The sequence below is a fragment of the Pecten maximus genome, chromosome 9, assembly GCF_902652985.1.
Source record: "Pecten maximus chromosome 9, xPecMax1.1, whole genome shotgun sequence".
NCBI lineage: Eukaryota > Metazoa > Mollusca > Bivalvia > Pectinida > Pectinidae > Pecten > Pecten maximus.
Window position 1 is genome coordinate 5,262,864 of NC_047023.1, and position 25,478 is coordinate 5,288,341.

At 36.4% G+C, this 25,478-nt stretch overlaps 1 protein-coding gene across 2 annotated transcripts in view; it reads left to right on the forward strand.

Moving 5' to 3' along the window:
- The window catches only part of LOC117334185 (dual oxidase 2-like), a 62,515-nt gene that overhangs the window by 1,206 nt on the left and 35,831 nt on the right, over nt 1-25,478 (forward strand). For both annotated transcript variants that reach the window (XR_004534058.1, XM_033893663.1), the window contains exons 2-11: nt 7,319-7,405; nt 7,784-7,945; nt 9,152-9,327; nt 10,362-10,596; nt 11,465-11,631; nt 12,963-13,077; nt 13,268-13,364; nt 14,126-14,273; nt 18,724-18,817; nt 20,489-20,673. Coding sequence is in view for 1 of the 2 variants with exons in the window: in XM_033893663.1 (XP_033749554.1) it covers nt 7,319-7,405; nt 7,784-7,945; nt 9,152-9,327; nt 10,362-10,596; nt 11,465-11,631; nt 12,963-13,077; nt 13,268-13,364; nt 14,126-14,273; nt 18,724-18,817; nt 20,489-20,673 (1,466 nt within the window). In the remaining variant the exon portion in view is untranslated. The remainder of the gene's footprint in view (nt 1-7,318; nt 7,406-7,783; nt 7,946-9,151; nt 9,328-10,361; nt 10,597-11,464; nt 11,632-12,962; nt 13,078-13,267; nt 13,365-14,125; nt 14,274-18,723; nt 18,818-20,488; nt 20,674-25,478) is intronic.

A 25,478-nucleotide genomic window follows, 5' to 3' on the forward strand; every position in this document is an offset into this window, starting at 1 on the left:
CTGCGACAATACAAACATTTTAGGTTTCATACTTGTAATTTGTAATGAAGCGTTGTTGAAAACGTAATACAAGTCGATCAGGTGAATGCTATTTTCCTTGATCCTGCTAAAGATGTAAACATGTTTAGAGTAATCCCAAATTTCAAATATTGAGAAAATAAGTGATTTATTTTGAAAACCCAAAGTTTATGAAAAATCCCATTTAAACACAACTTTAAGGATTTAAGACGTTCAACCCAGGATAGGGACAGTATCTTCCTCTAAGGGTTTCCTGGATGACGGTGTAGATTAAGTACCTCTCGAGTGAGCCCTTATACCGGAAGTTTAAAGCCAAACAAGGCAACATAAGACTTTGTACTGAAGTTAATGTCATTTGACAATATACCTTACTTCATCCAGTAAACATATATTTCATGTTGAAATAAGTAGAAGATAATGTTCTGAACCTGTTAGTAACACGGAATGTAATGATTGATAATGACAACTCGATACTGTTGTCACAAGATAAGATACTTGAAATGTCACTCAACTATTGCCTATTTTCGCAGGAAGATATTTTGGAATCTTGACAATTTAATTTCCGGTTTCATTTACGACGTGCGCATGCGTTAGTCTACGCGATAAAGAAACAAAAACAGAGCCATGGAATTACCCAATGCATGAATTTAGAAAGTACGGCTAATTATTAATATTTGACACTTAGGCAATGGCTAGAAAACACGTTTTGAAAATTGAACAGTCATAATGTTTTTAACCTGTTGTTAAATCGACACGTTTTATTAGTTGAAGTGATACGCTACATTATCTCAGAGACCTATATACTATATAGGTCTCTGATTATCTTAAATCGATATGACAAACATATTCCTGCGATAGCTGTCGTGAGCGGAGTTGTGTTTGATAATGTATATTTCCGAGTATGAAAGAGACATCTTCTGTGAATGCACTCCGGTTATATTATTACGGGTGTCCATTTCGGATAGAAAACCCATTGTTTCCGGTGTACCTAATGAGTGACCAGGGAGTGTCCAGGGACATTTTGCACGCCCAGGAATTCGTTAATGAAGATTTTTTAATAATTTTTTTCTGTAACATACTTATGAGACCATTTTCTAACACCATGCAAAATTTCACTTCGATCGAATGATTACATAATATGGAAATGCACCTCTGAAGTTACAGTGCAGCGTGCACTCGGGTGTCGGGCGCGCCCAGGAATTCGTTAATGAAGATTTTTTTAAAAAAATTTCTGTAACATATTAATAACATCATTATCTAACACCATGCAAAATTTCACTTCGATCAAATGATTTTATAATACGGAAATGCACCACTGAAGGTGCATTAAAGCGTGCATTTGAGTGTCCGGGGCGTATTTGACACGCCCAGGAAGCCGTTATTGAAGATTTTTTTATTTTTTTTTCGGTAACATACAGATTATACCTATATCTAACATCGTGTAAAATTTCACTTCGATCAGACGATCGCATAATACTAAATTTTGCCATTAAATCTTACGAAGTTACGATGAAGATGGCCTGTATTACGGCTGCGCTCGGCACATGAGTACCAGGGAGGTTTGTACAAGCCCAGGAAGTCGTTGATTTATATTTCTTGATTATTTTTTCTGTAACATACAGATTATACTTTTATCTAACATCGTGCAAAATTTCACTTCGATCAGGCGATTGCATAATACTAAATTTTGCCATTAAATCTTACGAAGTTACGATGAAGTTGCCCTGTATTACGGCTGCGGTTGGCACATGAGTGTCCAGGGAGGTTTTTACACGCCCAGGAAGCCGTTAATTTACATTTCTTTATTATTTTTTCTGTAACATACAGATTATATATTTATCTAACACCATGCAAAATTTCACTTCGATCGGACGAGTGTATATTATTGTATTTTGTTACTGAATCCAGCCTTAGGTGATCACTTCATTGTCCAGGCCATTTTATATCTACCTGTGATCTGACAAATTAATCCCGGAGCGCCGCCCACCTGCGGTGTGACCGGTAATTGTATTGGTTTACATAACAACTTGACATGTCCCTGTTAATTGATATATAACATATTGCAACCCGGAATAAAATACAAATAAAAACTTACTATTTCATCAGTTACGATTATTCCTTCAGTTACAGTTTCAGTTCCGTAATTAGAACGTTTAATAACATCGTAAACTTTGAGTTCTAAAATAAATACGAAAATCATACATTCCAAGTTAAATACTAACATTATTTTTTTACAATATAAATAGTTTTAATGAGTGACAAACCCGCGTGTTCGGCTAATCTAGCAATTATTTATCAATCTCCTGCAAATCAAATAGAATATAACGCATTATGATAGAATTAATTGTAACGTTATAACTCCGTTGCCATACCTGATAAATGTATTAAAATCGGCTATAGACTTATTTAACATGCCCGTATTCTGGTTCGCCCAATAGGAGAAAGTCGGAGGTTTGATTTTTGCGGAAAGGTTATAACAATGTAAATTGTAAATAGAAAAACAACCAAGGACCTTTAGGGTCGTTCAAGGATTACCACACATATAATCAGGAGAATTAATTTTAAAATTTGCTCTGAAAAGTTCATAGTTAAGAGAGCTAGCACGGTTCTTCAAACGGCTATGCAGTATTTTTAACATGCGGGAGCCACACACCAAGATGCCTTTATTACTGGACATTTCCTAGGTATATTTCTTTTAATGAACTTCTAAGTAGACGAATCCTTTAATATCTGGATCGTTCCAGTTTGATGGACGACGGAAAGAAGGAAATACGCATATTTTCTAATCGAAAGTTAGGTTGTCTCAGATGATGGGAATCTAAAATATTACGGATTTCTGCTAATCTTTCTGGCAGGATGTCACAAAGAACATTTATATCTATACCATTTTTGGTAGAGAAGAATAAAGACATTCTCTGCGTTTCTTCTATAAATCGGCAAAAGTTCCAGCCTATCACAAGGAGACTTAACACGAACACACCACAGCCTCCCAAAACATACGCACTCACCACACGGATGTATGTCGCACGCACGGGAGGCTGTCCTTAAATGACCTTAGCTGTTAATAGGACGTTAAACAAAATAAATCAAACCAAATTATGTACACGTCTCTAATATGTCAATTGTGGAATTCCAAATCTGATACCTGAAATAAAATAATTATAAAAACGTATTATTTCATCAAAACCAAGAATACATTCTTACAATTTCGAAGTGATCAATAAATGCATTAATATTTTATAAAACAATAATTGACCGAGTCAAGTGAAAAAGATCATCTATCGGTGACTCCGCCCACCTGCGGTGTAGTCTAATTGGATTAGTTTATATAACTTTGGCGCCTGTCTAGCTGTCAACTAACCCGCGTCTCCGCCTCACTTGTGTTCAATGGAAGACGAGTGACAGGTAACGAAAGCCATCAGTAGGCGGAGTCACGTAACTAACAAATTAGGTGTCGTGCTGTTTGTCCCTCACCATCAGTTTGCTTATTTCTATTCTAATATAAAAAGAATATTTTGTTGCTACCAGAAACATGAAAAAAACAAGTCATCTTATTACCAAATGTAATTTTCTGCATCTTGTACTGCTGCAACAACACGTGTACAAAAATGACCGTTTGTTGCCCGAGTGAATAATCATCAATTACTGTTATTGAAGACTACGTAATACCACCAATTGGCTTTTTGAAGTGTAAGTTCTATCGATTTAAGTTGTGCATTTTCGAGATTTTTTAACACATTTCGTGAAGAGGTCGGCTTTGAAAAGGGCCGTTTTTAGAGGTACTGATCGTTTATTGTCGGAACAATGTGGTAGGGTAGGGTTTATCTAGATCCCAAGAAGATGGTTCTAATCACACTAGGTATCAGCCCAATATGGTCGGATAAAAAATAAAATCAGTGGCCTTTTTATTTTGGATATAAGGGACTTAAGATTTTTAATTGATCTGTCCTTGGTTAAACAAATGTAGGAGTATAGTATGTCCCTGCATGTACAAACTTGTACACATTTATCTTCCCGAAATGGCACGAATTATCACCTTTTATTTCAGTTAAAATCCATCGACCGTTTTTTCTATTATTTGATACGAATCTCGTATCATGATTCACAATTTGGTTGCAGACTCTAACTTTGAAATACTGCAATACATTTTGACAGATTATAATATTTTTTACACGCGGACTCCTCTGTACACTCCATGTAAAACATTTATTTCATACAGTTTCCGATGCCATTTCACATTCTTATCCCATATGCACGTTCTTTTTATCATTATATCATTATATCAACAAGTTTTTATCAGTATTTCATTTCGAGTTTCAAACTTTGAAATAGATTTTGAAGAACTGTTTATTGGATATAGGACAGTTTCCAATGCCAGTTGACTGTTTTATTTGTATTTCATTTCAGATTTCAAACTCTCTAATTTATATGATTATAATATACACGCATTTCAAAAGAGTCATTTGTTAGATATGATTTTTTTTTCTTCCTTTAATTTCTCTTAAAAGTCTGTTGTCTAATACCTTTATTTAATACATTAATGTATCATTTTCTATGTTGTACTACTTGTACTTATACTTCCTTGCTGTGTTAACAATCAATGTTTGAAATGAGAGAGAAAAAAAATAAATAATATACTTACACGAAAGAAACATCTACATATGTGTACATGTATTTGTTTTAATTTACTTGTATACTTTAATTCTTACGACGTTGAAACAGAATCCCATTTTTTAGGCAAATATATCTTTTATAACCAAGAACATCAAAAACTTTATAATCATGACAAAACAGTGAATGCTGACTTTCTAAATTACTGTTATGATTCTAAATTTTATTTCTTAATGACAAAGGAGGAAGTTAAGAGGAACTCTTATTGCTGATTTAACCTGGTACGGTCCTGTTAATGTAAATATACTTTGCAATGGTGACACGAATATCTCCTCAACTGACAATGTAAAAATCGCCAAAGTTGTGCAAAACTTCTTGAGTAGGTCGGGAAGATTCGACTAATCATCACTTCCTATCCCCCAACCCCTTCTTTTCATACTATTTTCCTATAATAAAAAAACTTAATCCAAAATGCTCCATTTATCCATATAATATTAAAAATGTTTTTTCTTCTAATCGATCAAGTATATTTGAATTCATTCCAAACATTTATATGTCGTGATCTTTCCCGATGCAGTCATTTAACTTTATATGTACCTATCTCCTATATTTATACTGTTAAAAGAAATAATGCTGCATATTAAAAACAAAAATCACACTGTACATAGCATTATTATCAGGCAATCCTGTCAGAATTTTTCACATTAGAATAGTTTTACAGCAGTTTATTAAAAAATGTAATTATATAAATATCCAATTGAACAATTTATCAATAACTAAGTAACTAACAACAACAAAAATTAACTAAAAGTCTAAAACAGTTAGTATATATAACTCATGTAAAGGCATTCAATAAAAAAATATCATAAAAAATAATACATTAATAAAGATGAATAGATCATGACTTACAATAATTACTATGCAAATTAAAATGCATGAATTGGTTAAGATATTAAGTTATTATCAAACATTTAATAAATAAATATCATAAAAAATAATACCGGTACATGAATATAGATGAATCAATTATGAGTTACAACAATAACTATTATGCAAAGTACAATGCAGAAATTGGTTAAGATATTAAATCATCATCAAACATTGTGACATTATTCAGTACAAAATACACATAATATAAGTTTTATAATAAATTACATCTTCATCTATAATCAAATAAATAATGTTTTAATGCAAAGTGAGGAAATTATTCCAAATAGTATATTCTGATTTTATACTTGAAAAACTTTATCATAAACAATATCTTAGTGTTAAGAAATAAAATAAAATTATGGAGAGTCAAAAAAATAAAGTAAATGTGTTACATATAGCCAATATATTAGTTATACTCGTTATAAAATAAATAAATAATGGACTCTTTGTAGAACCGCGTCCTCATCGCAGTCTGGTAACATTCTTATTTTAACAATAGAGTTACTTCCCTTCCAATCCTTGGAGTACACTACTTCGTATGATTTAATGGTAAAATTTAGTATTATGCACTCGTCCGATCGCAATGACATTTTGCATGGTGTTATATAAAGGTATAATCTGTATGTTACAGAAATAATAATAAAAAATATAAATCAACGGCTTCCTGGGCGTGTAAAAACCTCCCTGGACACTCATGTGCCAACCGCAGCCGTAATACAGGGCAACTTCATCGTAACATCGTAAGATTTAATGGTAAAATTTAGTATTATGCACTCGTCCGATCGAAGTTAAATTTTGCACGATGTTAGATAAAGGTATAATATGTATGTTTCAGAAAAAATAATCAAAAAATATAAATCGACGACTTCCTGGGCGTGAAAAATACGCCCTGGACACTCACGTGCTGACCGCAGCCGAAATACAGGACAATTTCATCGTAACTTCGTAAGATTAATGGTAAAATTTTGTATTATGCACACGTCCGATCGAAGTGAAATTTTGCATGATGTTAGATAAAGGTTTAATCTGTATGTTTCAGAAAAAATAATCAAAAAATTTAAATCAACGACTTCCTGGGCGTGTAAAATACGCCCGGGACACCCGAGTGCACGCTGCACTGCAACTTCATCGGTGCATTTTAATAATATGCACTGGTCCGACCGAAGTGAGATTTTGCATGGTGGTAGATAATGGGACAATATGTACGTTACAGAAAAAAAATTCAAAAAATCTTCATTAACGAATTCCTGGGCGTGAAAAGTATCTCCCTGGACACTCATTACTCCCTGGTCACTCATTAGGTACACCCATTGTTTCCCCCTTCTTATCGTTATTATTAATTCCACAGGTCTTGCAAACACTTTCGCTCAAAATTTTCATTATATGATATTAATCAGAAATAAAATGTCTGGTATATCCCTGTCAGTCTTGTTCCTATCCTTGCTAAATTCATCTTGTAGTATCTTGTGGTATATCTTTAAAAACAGGTCCCTCACTTGAACCTCCCCGAAATTTCATTAGGTAGATAATTTTCATAAGAATTCATCCTTGTCACGGACAAATATACAATCTTGAAGAAATTGCAATTTTTTTTGTATGGATGGCAGTGGTATATATATAAAAAAAATGTACATGTATGTGTAATTGCATAGTGTTTATTATATTCATGTATATGTATATATACACATTGTATCTAACTCCGTAGTATACATGCATCAAATCATTATCGTAACAACAACATGTATGTGTGTTTTTACAGTGTCAGGACAGGAAACTACTGAGCCAGAGTTAGCTCCCCTCGATGGTTGGTACAACAACTTGCTCCACCCAGATTGGGGTGCCGTGGGTAAGTGAACAGGTCGACCTAATCTGGAGGGAGACTCTAAATTCTTCACCATAAATCTAGACATTTAAAATCAGTATAACAACTTTGTAGCTCATACTCAAACAAATCTAATTAGTGCACTAGAAATAGCAGCTGAAATATATTAAAAAGATTTTGTTCTTTTCCGAGACTGAAAATACAAATCATGGAAATTCAAAGAGGTTGGCAATATACCTGGTACATTATGTCTTGTGAATTTGTTGTCAAAATATTTAATGTTTTATGATAATAATTTTAATTACACTGTGTGTTCTTTCTGACTCTGATATGTGTTCATGGAATGAATGATCTTTTTAAAATGTATATTGGAATGAAATGCTTAATGTTGTATACATTTAGATACCATTTTGTTGCGTAAGAGTCCCACTTCTTATGCCGATGGAGTTTACCACATGGCCGGTCAAAATAGACCCAACCCTTTTGAAATTAGTAAGATCGCCCACAGAGGCATCATGGGATTGGGATCGGAGAGGGGCCGGACTGCCTTTATGACTTATTATGGTAAGTTAATTTACATCACGGGAAGTGTTATGGTAGAGTGTGAAAAATTGCAATTGAAATCAATTAAGGGTTTTAAAAATTCAGAAGAATTTTTTTCTCTAGTTTACTTGGATCGCCGATTGTCGAATCAAGATTGGCTGGTTAAAAAACAAGTCATTTGTAAATATAGAGATATTTTAAAATATATTGAAGTGTATCTGTATGGCAAGCTAAAGTGGAAAAAAGTCATTAATGGATATCCATAATTCATTTATGGATATTTAAAAATGAATTATGGATATCCATAATTTTCGACTATTTATGGACATTTAAAAATCAATTATGGATATCCATAGTTTGACTATTTATGGATATTTAAAAATGAATTATGGATATCCATAATTTTCGACTATTTATGGACATTTATGGACATTTAAAAATGAATTATGGATATCCATAATTTTTGACTATTTATGGACATTTATGAATATTTAAAAATGAATTATGGATATCCATAAATAGTGACCTTTTTTCCACTTTGGCTTGCCATATATCTGTAGCTAGGCTGTGTTTAACTTGCACACATATCTAACTCAAAGAATTAGCTGATCATGATGCAGCAATCACATCTGTCATAAACTCATCTAACTTATGCTGAACTAGACTGGCCACAAGTCCCTAAGTTTTTGTTAGAACTGCTCCACTTAATTTTAATACTAGATTATCTCCCCCTAGTTTCAAACCTTGAATCAGACATATCCTAGTGACCAAAATCATAAAGGTCAATTTTATTTATAAGTTCTAATATTCTAGAGACAGGGAGCCAGTCTAATGCTGAACAAACAGTCAAATTTCAACCAAACATGCAATGGTTCATACTTGTGACCAGATGACCAATGGGGCGGCTTTTTAAAGGCCCTGCGGTTCTCTTGTTGGGAGATTGCGTTTCATATCGGAGGATTTATAAAGATGAACGCCATCAATACTTTTAATAGAAAATAGATTTCTACTAAAATAAACTACATTCCTTGTGAAAAACATTTTTAACCTTAATAAAGCAAGCAGAATTCAAACCTCATTTTCAACCTCATACAGAGACCATCAATCAAACCTCATTCAGTGCCCCCTCCCGGGTAATTTCAGAAAATTGCAAGGTCTCTATTTCCATATATACAATCTATAAATAGAAAAACTTACATGTGATAATGAACTCACTCCTGTTACCAGGGCAACAAGTTGTGGAGGAAATCATGGATGTCCAAAGACCAGGTTGTCCAAGGGAGTATGAGAACATTGTAGTTCCTGATAATGATCCGTTGTACACGCCTGGAATACAGATGCCATTTACACGTTCACGGTTTGATGCTAGAACTGGACAGTCACCAAGCAATCCACGACAACAGGTAACTTATAAAAACAGCCAGCAGTGCACGATCTTTATACAGACATGTACCTACTTTCAAGGTCACAGGGGTCAAATGTGTTAAAACTGTCAAATAACAAAGTTACATGAACCAAGAAGCCGAAATTCATTATGTTAGGCAAGACTATTGAATTACTGAGTACTTTCAATCAAACAACTAGATGATTATCTTATTGAGTACTTTTACCTAAACAACAACTAGATGATTAATTTATTTAGTACTTTTACTTAAACAACAAGATAATTAACTGATTGAGTACTTTTACCTAAACAACAACTAGATAATTAACTTATTGAGTACTTTTACCGAAACAACAACTAGATAATTAACTGATTGAGTTCTTTACCTAAACAACAACTAGATAATTAACTTACTGAGTACTTTTACCTAAACAACAACTAGATAATTATATAATTGAGTACTTTTACCTAAACAACAACTATATAATTAACTTATTGAGTACTTTTACCTAAACAACAACTAGATAATTAACTTATTGAGTACTTTTACCTTAACAACTAGATAATTAACTTATTGAGTACTTTTACCAAAACAACAACTAGATAATTAACTTATTGAGTACTTTTACCTAAACAACAACTAGATAATTATCTAATTGACTACTTTTATCTAAACAACAACTACATGTAGATAATTAACTGATTGAGTACTTTACCTAAACAACAACTAGATAATTAACTTATTGAGTACTTTTACCTAAACAACAACTAGATAATTATCTTATTGAGCACTTTTACCTAAACAACAACTAGATAATTATCTCATTGAGTACTTTTACCTTAACAACAACTAGATAATTAACTTATTGACTACTTTTACCTAAACAACAACTAGATAATTATCTAATTGAGTACTTTTACCTAAACAACAACTAGATAATTAACTGATTGAGTACTTTAACCTAAACAACAACTAGATAATTAACTTATTGAGTACTTTTACCTAAACAACAACTAGATAATCAACATTTGAGTCCTGATTTTCTATTTCAGCTGAATGAGATTACTCCGTACCTTGATGGCCAGTTGATGTATGGTCCAGCTCGGGCGTGGACAGATGCTATTAGAGAATTTAAGGGTGGTCGATTGAAGGCCTTGGATGGCAAATACACACCAATACAAGAGAGCTTCCCGGATATCAATAACATTCGACTGCCTTTTGCTAATCCTCCTAATCCCAGGGCGCAGACCACCGAAGAACGACTACAGCCTGTTGCAAGATTCTGGCGTAAGTGCAGAACTTTATCAAGAAATCTGGCGTAAGTCTGCAGAACTTTATCAAGATTCTGGCGTAAGTCTGCAGAACTTTATCAAGATTCTGGCGTAAGTCTGCAGAACTTTATCAAGATTCTGGCGTAAGTCTGCAGAACTTTATCAATGTTCTGGCGTAAGTCTGCAGAACTTTATCAAGGTTTTGGCGTAAGTCTGCGGAACTTTATCAAGATTCTGGCGTAAGTCTGCAGAACTTTATCAAGTTCTGGCGTAAGTCTGCAGAACTTTATCAAGGTTCTGGCGTAAGTCTGCGGAACTTTATTAGTGTATTGTTTAGTGTTGCTATCACTAACAAGAGTATTCAAAGCTATTAAAATAGTTCACTATCAAAACTTGCTAGCCTTCTACATTGGCATAGGACCTGGTAGGGAAGCTTTATTAGAAAAATGGCTAGACAAATATCTTTAACAAAGTTGGTTAAATATGCTTCAGGCAATGTTGATTTGTTAATGTAGCATAAGTTATAAAACCTGTAATATTATACTTGTGTGTTTATTTCAATTCAACCAAACATATATAGCTTTCAATGAGAGTTTTTACACTTTTCATGAAATGTATTTCACTAAATTTAGAAAATTACAGTGATTCCCAGATGTTTTTCTTCCATGTTTAAAATGTTGCCTGCACTATTTAAGTTTTTGCTGTCAGTATTTAGAAAACCTAAGATTTTGTCAATATACGGGCATGTTTATAAGGAGTACAGAACTACAATTAAATCAAAGATTTAGTGACACGCTACAAAGATAAACGAGCATGATTGTCCCTTTAAGTATACCTGTAGGGAAACCTTGATTATTTATATATTAATATGATGTTGATTTCAGGGCTGGGCAATCCCAGAGGCTTTGAAAATCCTTTCCTTCTGTGTTTTGGTGTGATGTGGTTTCGTCTCCACAATTTCTGGGCGGATATGATCAGCCGAGAACACCCTGATTATTCCGACGAGGCTTTGTTTACCGAGGCCAGGAAGTATGTAGTGGCCATACATCAGGTAAGTCAGATCCGTAGAGAAGTGAGCTTTCAGGGACGGTATTTGTTTGTCGAGTTACTGCCCTGGTGTGAGACATGCTCAACCATCCGGTCTTAAAAATTCCTAAAAAAGGTTAAAATTGGAGCAACAGAGATTAAAGCGATCTAATAACGAAACTATAATTCTAACACGAAATCAATGAAATGAGGGGGAAATATGTACAAAAATATAAACTTCTGTCTTACAAATCTAGGTCAAATCAATGACACCCATCATATAAATCTAGGTCAAATCAACAACACCCATCACACAAATCTAGGTCAAATCAACAACTCCCGTCACACAAATCTAGGTCAAATCAATGACTTCTGTCATACAAATCTAGGTCAAATCAGCGACACCCATCACACAAATCTAGGTCAAATCAATGACTTCTGTCATACAAATCTAGGTCAAATCAACAACAGCCGTCTCGCAAATCTAGGTCAAATCAATGACTTCTGTCATACAAATCTAGGTCAAATCAACGACACCCATCACACAAATCTAAGTCAAATCAATGACTTCTGTCATACAAATCTAGGTCAAATGAACAACTCCCGTCACACAAATCTAGGTCAAATCAATGACTTCTGTCACACAAATCTAGGTCAAATCAATGACTTCTGTCATACAAATCTAGGTCAAATCAACGACACCCATCACACAAATCTAGGTCAAATCAATGACTTCTGTCATACAAATCTAGGTCAAATCAACAACAGCCGTCTCGCAAATCTAGGTCAAATCAATGACTTCTGTCATACAAATCTAGGTCAAATCAACGACACCCATCACACAAATCTAAGTCAAATCAATGACTTCTGTCATACAAATCTAGGTCAAATGAACAACTCCCGTCACACAAATCTAGGTCAAATCAATGACTTCTGTCATACAAATCTAGGTCAAATCAACAACTCCCGTCACACAAATCTAGGTCAAATCAACGACACCCATCACACAAATCTAGGTCAAATCAAAGACTTCTGTCATACAAATCTAGATCAAATCAACGACACCCATCACACAAATCTAGGTCAAATCAACAACTCCCGTCACACAAATCTAGGTCAAATCAACGACACCCATCACACAAATCTAGGTCAAATCAATGACTTCTGTCATACAAATCTAGGTCAAATCAACGACACCCATCACACAAATCTAGGTCAAATCAACGACACCCATCACACAAATCTAGGTCAAATCAATGACTTCTGTCATACAAATCTAGGTCAAATCAACGACACCCATCATACTTTGTCTATATAAATCCTAACAATGTTTGTTGTATAACTTCGTCTCAATAGAAAATCACGGTGTATGACTGGCTGCCAAGATGGCTGGAGATTCTAGAAGATGGGTCAATCTATAATATCACTGATTCTACATCCACACCAGAGAGGCCGACGTGTCCTTATAAAGGTGGGTCATTTCACAAAAAAATGAGACAATACTACAAAGTTCATTTTTATTAATTCACTATCTGTAATTGTTCTGTCAATTTTTTGATTTAATGAGAAAATGAAGAAAAAAGACCATTTTTTTATATTTAGATAACAGGTCTATATTTTGTAGGGATTAAGGGTTTGATAACTTTATATTGTTTTTCAAGGCTATAACCCAAACATCCATCCTGGTATCACACACGAGTTTCAAACTTCGGCCATGAGATACGGACACACACTTGTCACACCAGGTTTGTGGCGTAGGTAAGTAGTATCTAGTTGAGCCTTAAGGAGTGTCATTCTCAATACTCAGTAACTACCTCACTATCACCCTCAGTAGACTACCTCAGGTACATCACTATCAGCCTCTGTACCACTAGAATATGTCATGGCCAAATTAAAGGCATCCAACTTAGGCTATTTAATCGTGTCAGTAAGTAAAACCCTGGGAAAACCCTAAGGGAATGAATTTCTTTCCTTTAAAGTTCAAAGTCAGTCAGTTTAACAGTATGAGGATCTCATAAAAACCAAACTAGTGTATTTGTTTTTTCTGCGAGATATTGTTATTACACATTGAAGGGCTGTAGAAAGTGAAAGTGAAAGTGAATGTATTATTGAGGATAAAGGAGGATTTATTCATCTGAGCCAGGATTAGGTAGGCTCTATACAGTTGGTGAGACTGGCTGACATCACTTTCTTTCTTACAAGTTCTCCTGTGATATTTGTTAATTTTTTTTTTTTACCAAAAGGCTCGGGATCAGAATATTTGGTCAGTAGCAAGCTCGGGTAAAATGTACACCTATAACATAAGAGTCTGCTGGTCGGCCCTTTTTCTATCGGATATGATTTTGCCAACTGTTACACGGCGCCTGTCAAAAGTATCTCGCTGTGTAAAACCTCTAACATTGTTGGAGTAGGGTAAAGGGCTGACATATCAATTCATTGAAAAAGTTTATTAATTTTTTATTCAAATCAACTGGTGAGAATAAAACAACTAAAATTGAAAAACAATTTTCTGATGACAGGGGCACACCTCAAGGATCTGGAGACGATCTGAGGGGAAACAGCGCCCTTCAAAACTGTAACTGGACACGTACGTCCCTCAAAGTTCCTGGTCAGGTTGGGGATCAAGTTCATGCCTTCCGTCTGTGTAATGGTTACTGGAACTCACAGGTACGTAACTTATAACTAAACATTCATCGAGGTGGATGGGATATGGAATGAACTCCCCTAACTAGGCATATTAGGGGTAATCACTTCGGTGAATATAAAGTTCTCTGTGTTTTTATGTCAGACAGGTTGAGTTTATCACTCAGGATAGACAGTGTGAGGAGAGGAGAGCATGTTACCATTTATAACATCTCACTGACATGGCACTATATACTGGCTCTGTGTACGCAGTCCCCTTATAACACCAGGACCCTCAATACAACGCCGTTAATAATACTAACTATATCAATACTACCTAGGGGGTCCAAGTCGTTAATAATACTAACTATATCAATACTACCTAGGGGGTCCAAGTCGTTAATAATACTAATTATATCAATACTACCTAGGGGGTCCAAGTCGTTAATAATACTAACTATATCAATACTACCTAGGGGGTCCAAGTCATTAATAATACTAACTATATCAATACTACCTAGGGAGTCCAAGTCATTAATAATACTAACTATATCAATACTACCTAGGGGGTCCAAGTCATTAATAATACTAACTATATCAATACTACCTAGGGGGTCCAAGTCGTTAATAATACTAACTATATCAATACTACCTAGGGGGTCCAAGTCATTAATAATACTAACTATATCAATACTACCTAGGGGGTCCAAGTCGTTAATAATACTAACTATATCAATACTACCTAGGGGGTCCAAGTCGTTAATAATACTAACTATATCAATACTACCTAGGGGGTCCAAGTCATTAATAATACTAACTATATCAATACTACCTAGGGAGTCCAAGTCATTAATAATACTAACTATATCAATACTACCTAGGGGGTCCAAGTCAGTAATAATACTAACTATATCAATACTACCTAGGGAGTCCAAGTCATTAATAATACTAACTATATCAATACTACCTAGGGGGTCCAAGTCAGTAATAATACTAACTATATCAATACTACCTAGGGGGTCCAAGTCAGTAATAATACTAACTATATCAATACTACCTAGGGGGTCCAAGTCGTTAATAATACTAATTATATCAATACTACCTAGGGGGTCCAAGTCATTAATAATACTAACTATATCAATACTACCTAGGGGGTCCAAGTCATTAATAATACTAGCTATATCAATACTACCTAGGGCTAGGGGGTCCAAGTCATTAATAATACTAACGATATCAATACTACCTAGGGGGTCCAAGTCGTTAATAATACTAACTATATCAATACTACCTAGGGAGTCCAAGTCGTTAATAATACTAACTATATCAATACTACCTAGGGGGTCCAAGTCATTAATAATACTAACTATATCAATACTACCTAGGGCTAGGGGGTCCAAGTCATTAATAATACTAACTATATCAATACTACCTAGGGGGTCCAAGTCGTTAATAATACTAACGATATCAATACTACCTAGGGGGTCCAAGTCGTTAATAATACTAACTATATCAATACTACCTAGGGGGTCCAAGTCGTTAATAATACTAACTATATCAATACTACCTAGGGGGTCCAAGTCGTTAATAATACTAATTATATCAATACTACCTAGGGGGTCCAAGTCGTTAATAATACTAACTATATCAATACTACCTAGGGGGTCCAAGTCGTTAATAATACTAACTATATCAATACTACCTAGGGGTCCAAGTCGTTAATAATACTAACTATATCAATACTACCTAGGGGGTCCAAGTCGTTAATAATACTAACTATATCAATACTACCTAGGGGGTCCAAGTCATTAATAATACTAACTATATCAATACTACCTAGGGGGTCCAAGTCATTAATAATACTAACTATATCAATACTACCTAGGGGGTCCAAGTCATTAATAATACTAACTATATCAATACTACCTAGGGGGTCCAAGTCGTTAATAATACTAACTATATCAATACTACCTAGGGGGTCCAAGTCGTTAATAATACTAACTATATCAATACTACCTAGGGGGTCCAAGTCATTAATAATACTAACTATATCAATACTACCTAGGGGGTCCAAGTCATTAATAATACTAACTATATCAATACTACCTAGGGGGTCCAAGTCATTAATAATACTAACTATATCAATACTACCTAGGGAGTCCAAGTCATTACCACAAAAACCTTATTTATGTAAGGACAGAAGAATATATGATATGCTTATATTATTCTCTATCTCTGTTAAATTTGTAGTTATAGAAATAACTCCTACAAGTTTACGGTCCTATTCATTAACTATAAGATATAGCCAGTTATTGTAGGAGGCTGTACCGAGGATATAGATTTGTATTTATATAAATATAACTCCTGCCAGTTATTGTAGGAGGCTATTACCGAGGATATAGATTTGTATTTATTTATTTTAGTATACTTTTCTTCTTTATAACAAAAAACAAACAATGAATTTGGATTTAAATGACCGCAGCCTCATTTAATATGAAACGTATACAACCTCAGAATATGGCGAGCAGGCTTATCAATTTATGAATTTTAGTATGACAATGGCCGCAGCCAAAACTTATTATTACAAGTGCATGCAAAGGCAAGGACCCATGCTAAATGTCTACCCGCAGGTACCCGGACATAAAGCCCCTTGCCCTCTGACCTAGCAGATTTTGCCTGCACTTGTAAAAAACCGAAACCACCTCTCGCAAGAGGAACCAACATCTCCAGCCTGGAGAAAACCATAATCCTGCCTTTAGCTCCCAGGATATCACGTGGCAAGCATTACAAGATCAGGATTATTATATTTAGACTTAGCACTGGCCTGCCAGAAACTCCTAGGATACCTCCGTAGCAAGATTTAGTCCCCCAGGGTAAACCATAGCAAGACTATTGGCCGAACAGAGCACAGTCTAGTATACTTAATACCACCAGAATTAAATAATATGACACAAAAATGTGTAATTATATGCCTGCCTGCCATATCCTGTCCTGAAATAAAGACTGCAGCATAAAAGTATAGCACTCGCGATCGTAGTCCAATACACAGTATTCCAAAACCGCTGACCCGCGTTCCAGTCCTTATGCCGTAATGTAATTGCCTCCTTTCACCAAAATTCAAAGTCACTCAAGATACACATATCTCATATGGTTGATGATTGGAGACAATTCACAGAAAATGTTGTTACACTCAAGGCCCATGTCAACCTGCTGATGTGTCCACAATAATCAAGTACTGAAAGAGATAAACTCGACAGCAGAAAAGTGGTTATAAAACATAAAAACGTTAAACTTTCAAATGCATTAAGTAATAATTAAATATCAACTTTGAATGTATGAGTATAGCTTTGTATCTGTACATCAGACACCGATACGTATACACCGTCATCGGTAAACACATTTATTAATACAACATACGAGACCTTATTTTGCATATATGTAATCTTTACTTTATAATCAAAATAATTAATTATTTGAAATAGGGCGGTGTGAAAGGGAAGGATGGTGGGAAAATTTTAATACTAAAAACCGGTTGTTATAAGATTGCTGCTCATGAACGTGTCGAGTGCTACGGGGTCTACTGAGAACTGATCGGCTTCATGCAGGATACTCCCAATATACCTTTGCATCAAAAAATGCGTGTCAAGTGCTACGGGATTAATTAAACAATTATCAGATGCAATAGGCATGAAGCTAAGTTGTGCCTCCCTTACCCCGGAGGGGTCATCAGTTAACCTTATCTGACATATACAAACGGCCACCGAGACCGGTGCCCTGACAGCTATAAAATTTATATCCCCCTGCACCAACTAATGGCAAGACCATCTATAATTGAGAGATAACTGAACAGCCATTAACTTAACCTTTGATATCCGGGTCATTATTTCACTCTTTACACTCGCCCTTTACTCAAATCTATTGATCGAAAATCCAAAATAAATTTGTTTAATTATATATTATTAATTAAACTGTAATAAAACTAACGGCGGCCAGTTATTGTAGGAGGCTGTTACCGAGGATATAGATTTGTATTTATATAAAACTAACTCCAGCCAGTTATTGTAGGAGGCTGTTACCGAGGATATAGATTTGTATTTATAAAACTAACGCCAGCCAGTTATTGTAGGAGGCTGTTACCGAGGATATAGATTTGTATTTATAAAACTAACGCCAGCCAGTTATTGTAGGAGGCTGTTACCGAGGATATAGATTTGTATTTATAAAACTAAGGCCGGCCAGTTATTGTAGGAGGCTGTTACCGAGGATATAGATTTGTATTTATAAAACTAACGCCGGCCAGTTATTGTAGGAGGCTGTTACCGAGGATATAGATTTGTATTTATATAAAACTAACGGCGGCCAGTTATTGTAGGAGGCTGTTACCGAGGATATAGATTTGTATTTATATAAAACTAACACTGGCCAGTTATTGTAGGAGGCTGTTACCGAGGATATAGATTTGTATTTATATAAAACTAAATCCAGCCAATTATTGTAGGAGGCTGTTACGGAGGATATAGATGCGTTGTTCCGTGGAATGGCTTCCACCCTTGGTGAGCGAGAAGATCATATCATGGTGGCTGATCTTGCAGGTATGTACACATCTCTTTACTCTTTAAAACTAAACTGCTCTGGGCTTGTTCATTTCATGTACACTCTGATAAACACCGCCCTGTCCCGACGAGCTTACTCTGATAAACATCGCCCTGTCCCGACAAGCTTAATCTGATAAACACCGCCCTGTCCCGACAAGCTTACTCTGATAAACACCGCCCTGTCCCGACAAGCTTACTCTGGTAAACATCGCCCTGTCCCGACAAGCTTACTCTGGTAAACATTGCCCTGTCCCGACGAGCTTACTCTGGTAAACATCGTCCTGTCCCGACAAGCTTACTCTGGTAAACACCGCCCTCTCCCGACAAGCTCACTCTGGTAAACACCGCCCTCTCCCGACAAGCTCACTCTGGTAAACACCGCCCTGTCCCGACAAGCTCACTCTGGTAAACATCGCCCTGTCCCGACAAGCTCACTCTGGTAAACACCGCCCTGTCCCGACAAGCTCACTCTGGTAAACACCGCCCTGTCCCGACAAGCTTACTCTGGTAAACATCGCCCTGTCCCGACAAGCTTACTCTGATAAACACCGCCCTGTCCCGACAAGCTCACTCTGGTAAACATCGCCCTGTCCCGACAAGCTCACTCTGGTAAACACCGCCCTGTCCCGACAAGCTCACTCTAATAAACATCGCCCTGTCCGGACAAGCTCACTCTGGTAAACACCTTCCTGTCCTGATGAGCTCACTCTGGTAAACATCATCCTGCCCTGACGAGCTCACTCTGGTAAACATTATCCTGCCCTGACGAGCTCACTCTGTTAAACATTATCCTGCCCTGACAAGCTCACTCTGGTAAACATTATCCTGCCCTGACGAGCTCACTCTGGTAAATATGGTCCTGCCCTGACGAGCTCACCCTGGTAAACATGGTCCTGTCCTGACTAGCTCACTCTGGTAAACATTATCCTGCACTGACGAGCTCACTCTGGTAAACATTATCCTGCACTGACGAGCTCACTCTGGTAAACATCGCCCCTGTCCTGACTAGCTCACTCTGGTAAACATTGCCCCTGTCCTGACGAGCTCACTCTGGTAAACATCGCCCTGTCCTGACGAGCTCACTCTGGTAAACATTGCCCCGTCCTGACGAGCTCACTCTGGTAAACATTGCCCTGTCCTGACGAGCTCACTCTGGTAAACATTGCCCCGTCCTGACGAGCTCACTCTGGTAAACATTGCCCTGTCCTGACTAGCTCACTCTGGTAAACATCGCCCTGTCCTGACTAGCTCACTTTGGTAAACATCGCCCTGTCCTGACGAGCTCACTCTGGTAAACATTGCCCCGTCCTGACGAGCTCACTCTGGTAAAAATTGCCCCGTCCTGACGAGCTCACTCTGGTAAACATTGCCCTGTCCTGACGAGCTCACTCTGGTAAAGATTGCCCCGTCCTGACGAGCTCACTCTGGTAAACATCGCCCTGTCCTGACGAGCTCACTCTGGTAAACATCGCCCTGTCCTGACGAGCTCACTCTGGTAAACATCGCCCTGTCCTGAGCTCACTCCCGTAGGGTTCTGGGGCACTTCATGGAGATTCTATAGCTGTTAACTCCAGTACGGTGCCGATCACATTTCATTGATAGTGTCACCATAAAATGTTCAACAAACATGCAAATAAGTATCATTTATCAAATTTACATTAATTGCAGGTGATGTATTTGGGCCACTAGAGTTTTCTCGGCGGGACCTTGCTGCATTAAACATCCAGAGAGGTCGCGATCATGGCCTACCAGACTATCAGGCTGTGAGAGAGGCCTTCGACCTACCAAGACTAAACAGCTGGCAAGAAATTAATCCGACCTTCCCTGCAGATGTTCCTGCATCAACTGTTGATGTAAGAGTCTGCCCACTGAAGAATGATTGCATTTCAACATGATAGTCCATGTTTGTGGCTGTAAAGTTGATAGACATTTCTGTCAGTCAGTAGTTAAATAAGTTGAACGAGGGCGAGTTTTTTTTACACATTGTGAGATAGAATAAGTCTCCTAGGAACTGGTGAATAATGCAGGCCCATTGGACATCTTTTTTTTATAACAACATAATGGAGCTTCAACAGTGAGTGGTGTCTCTATATATTGGCTGACAAATGTTATCTCTAGGTATGAGTCTCTCTATATATTGGCTGACAAATATTATCTCTAGGAATGAGGCTCTCTATATATTTACTGACAACTGTTGTCTGTAGGCATGAGGCTCTCTATATATTGGCTGACAAATGTCATCTCTAAGTATGAGGCTGTCTATATATTGGCTGACAAATGCTTTCTCTAGGTGTGAGTCTCTCCATATATTGGCTGACAAATGTCATCTCTAGGTATGAGGCTCTATATATTGGCTGACAAATGTCATCTCTAGGTATGAGGTTGTCTCTATATTGGCTGACAAATGTCATCTCTAGGTATGAGTCTCTCTCTATATTGACTGACAAATGTCATCTCTAGGTATGAGGTTCTCTCTATATTGGCTGACAAATGCTTTCTCTAGGTATGAGGTTGTCTCTATATTGGCTGACAAATATTATCTCTAGGTATGAGGCTCTCTATATTGGCTGACAAATGTTGTCTCTAGGTATGAGGCTCTCTATATATTGACTGACAAATGCTTTCTCTAGGTATGAGTCTCTCTCTATATTGGCTGACAAATGTTATCTCTAGGAATGAGGCTCTCTATATATTGGCTGACAAATGTCATCTCTAGGTATGAGTCTCTCTATATATTGGCTGACAAATGTCATCTCTAGGTATGAGTCTCTCTATATATTGGCTGACAAATGTTATCTCTAGGAATGAGGCTCTCTATATATTGGCTGAAAAATGTCATCTCTAGGTATGAGTCTCTCTATATATTGGCTGACAAATGTCATCTCTAGGTATGAGTCTCTCTATATATTGGCTGACAAATGTTATCTCTAGGTATGAGGTTCTCTCTATATTGACTGACAAATGTCATCTCTAGGTATGAGTCTCTATATATATTGGCTGACAAATGTTATCTCTAGGTATGAGTCTCTCTATATTGGCTGACAAATGTCATCTCTAGGTATGAGTCTATATATTGGCTGACAAATGTTATCTCTAGGTATGAGTCTCTCTATATTGATTGACAAATGTCATCTCTAGGTATGAGTCTCTCTATATTGGCTGACAAATGTTATCTCTAGGTATGAGTCTCTCTATATTGGCTGACAAATGTTATCTCTAGGTATGAGTCTCTCTATATATTGGCTGACAAATGTTATCTCTAGGTATGAGTCTCTATATATTGGCTGACAAATGTCATCTCTAGGTATGAGGCTCTATATATTGACTGACAAATGTTATCTCTAGGTATGAGTCTCTCTATATATTGGCTGACAAATGTTATCTCTAGGAATGAGGCTGTCTATATATTGGCTGACAAATGTCATCTCTAGGTATGAGTCTCTCTATATATTGGCTGACAAATGTCATCTCTAGGTATGAGTCTCTATATATTGGCTGACAAATGTCATCTCTAGGTATGAGGCTGTCTCTATATTGACTGACAAATGTTATCTCTAGGTATGAGTCTCTCTATATATTGGCTGACAAATGTCATCTCTAGGTTATGAGGCTGTCTCTATATTGGCTGACAAATGTAATCTCTAGGTATGAGTCTCTATATATTGGCTGACAAATGTCATCTCTAGGTATGAGTCTCTCTCTATATTGGCTGACAAATGTCATCTCTAGGTATGAGTCTCTCTCTATATTGGCTGACAAATGTCATCTTTAGGTATGAGTCTCTATATATTGACTGACAAATGTCATCTCTAGGTATGAGTCTCTCTATATATTGGCTGACAAATGTTATCTCTAGGTATGAGTCTCTCTATATATTGGCTGACAAATGTTATCTCTAGGTATGAGGTTCTCTCTATATTGGCCGACAAATGTTATCTCTAGGTATGAGTCTCTCTATATATTGGCTGACAAATGTTATCTCTAGGTATGAGGCTCTCTATATATTGGCTGACAAATGTTATCTCTAGGTATGAGGTTCTCTCTATATATTGGCTGTCAAATATTATCTCTAGGTATGAGTCTCTCTATATATTGGCTGACAAATGTTATCTCTAGGTATGAGGTTCTCTCTATATTGACTGACAAATGCTTTCTCTAGGTATGAGTCTCTCTATATATTGGCTGACAAATGTCATCTCTAGGTATGAGTCTCTCTATATTGGCTGACAAATGTCATCTCTAGGTATGAGTCTCTCTATATTGGCTGACAAATATTATCTCTAGGTATGAGTCTCTCTATATATTGGCTGACAAATGTTATCTCTAGGTATGAGTCTCTCTATATTGACTGACAAATGTCATCTCTAGGTATGAGTCTCTATATATATTGGCTGACAAATGTCATCTCTATATATTGGCTGACAAATGTCATCTCTAGGTATGAGTCTCTCTATCTATTGGCTGACAAATGTTATCTCTAGGTATGAGGCTCTATATATTTTGACTGACAAATGTCATTTCTAGGTATGAGTCTCTCTATATTGACTGACAAATGTCATCTCTAGGTATGAGTCTCTATATATATTGGCTGACAAATGTCATCTCTATATATTGGCTGACAAATGTCATCTCTAGGTATGAGTCTCTCTATCTATTGGCTGACAAATGTTATCTCTAGGTATGAGGCTCTATATATTTTGACTGACAAATGTCATCTCTAGGTATGAGTCTCTCTATATTGGCTGACAAATGTCATCTCTAGGTATGAGGCTCTCTATATATTGGCTGACAAATGTCATCTCTAGGTATGAGTCTCTCTATATATTGGCTGACAAATGTTATCTCTAGGTATGAGTCTCTCTATATTGGCCGACAAATGTTATCTCTAGGTATGAGGCTCTCTATATATTGGCTGTCAAATATTATCTCTAGGTATGAGTCTCTCTATATATTGGCTGACAAATGTTATCTCTAGGTATGAGGCTCTCTATATATTGGCTGACAAATGTTATCTCTAGGTATGAGTCTCTATATATTGGCTGACAAATGTCATCTCTAGGTATGAGTCTCTCTATATATTGGCTGACAAATGTCATCTCTACGTTATGAGGCTGTCTCTATATTGGCTGACAAATGTAATCTCTAGGTATGAGTCTCTATATATTGGCTGACAAATGTCATCTCTAGGTATGAGTCTCTCTCTATATTGGCTGACAAATGTCATCTCTAGGTATGAGTCTCTCTCTATATTGGCTGACAAATGTCATCTCTAGGTATGAGTCTCTATATATTGACTGACAAATGTCATCTCTAGGTATGAGTCTCTCTATATATTGGCTGACAAATGTTATCTCTAGGTATGAGTCTCTCTATATATTGGCTGACAAATGTTATCTCTAGGTATGAGGTTCTCTCTATATTGGCCGACAAATGTTATCTCTAGGTGTGAGTCTCTCTATATATTGGCTGACAAATGTTATCTCTAGGTATGAGGCTCTCTATATATTGGCTGACAAATGTTATCTCTAGGTATGAGGTTTTCTCTATATATTGGCTGTCAAATATTATCTCTAGGTATGAGTCTCTCTATATATTGGCTGACAAATGTTATCTCTAGGTATGAGGCTCTCTATATATTGGCTGACAAATGTTATCTCTAGGTATGAGGTTCTCTCTATATTGACTGACAAATGCTTTCTCTAGGTATGAGTCTCTCTATATATTGGCTGACAAATGTCATCTCTAGGTATGAGTCTCTCTATATTGGCTGACAAATGTCATCTCTAGGTATGAGTCTCTCTATATTGGCTGACAAATGTCATCTCTAGGTATGAGTCTCTCTATATTGGCTGACAAATGTTATCTCTAGGTATGAGTCTCTCTATATTGACTGACAAATGTCATCTCTAGGTATGAGTCTCTATATATATTGGCTGACAAATGTCATCTCTATATATTGGCTGACAAATGTCATCTCTAGGTATGAGTCTCTCTATCTATTGGCTGACAGATGTTATCTCTAGGTATGAGGCTCTCTATATGTTGACTGACAAATGTCATCTCTAGGTATGAGTCTCTCTATATTGGCTGACAAATGTCATCTCTAGGTATGAGGCTCTCTATATATTGGCTGACAAATGTCATCTCTAGGTATGAGTCTCTCTATATATTGGCTGACAAATGTTATCTCTAGGTATGAGTCTCTCTATATTGGCCGACAAATGTTATCTCTAGGTATGAGGCTCTCTATATATTGGCTGTCAAATATTATCTCTAGGTATGAGTCTCTCTATATATTGGCTGACAAATGTTATCTCTAGGTATGAGGCTCTCTATATATTGGCTGACAAATGTTATCTCTAGGTATGAGGTTCTCTCTATATATTGGCTGTCAAATATTATCTCTAGGTATGAGTCTCTCTATATATTGGCTGACAAATATTATCTCTAGGTATGAGGCTCTCTATATATTGGCTGACAAATGTTATCTCTAGGTATGAGGTTCTCTCTATATTGACTGACAAATGCTTTCTCTAGGTATGAGTCTCTCTATATATTGGCTGACAAATGTCATCTCTAGGTATGAGTCTCTCTATATTGGCTGACAAATGTCATCTCTAGGTATGAGTCTCTCTATATTGGCTGACAAATATTATCT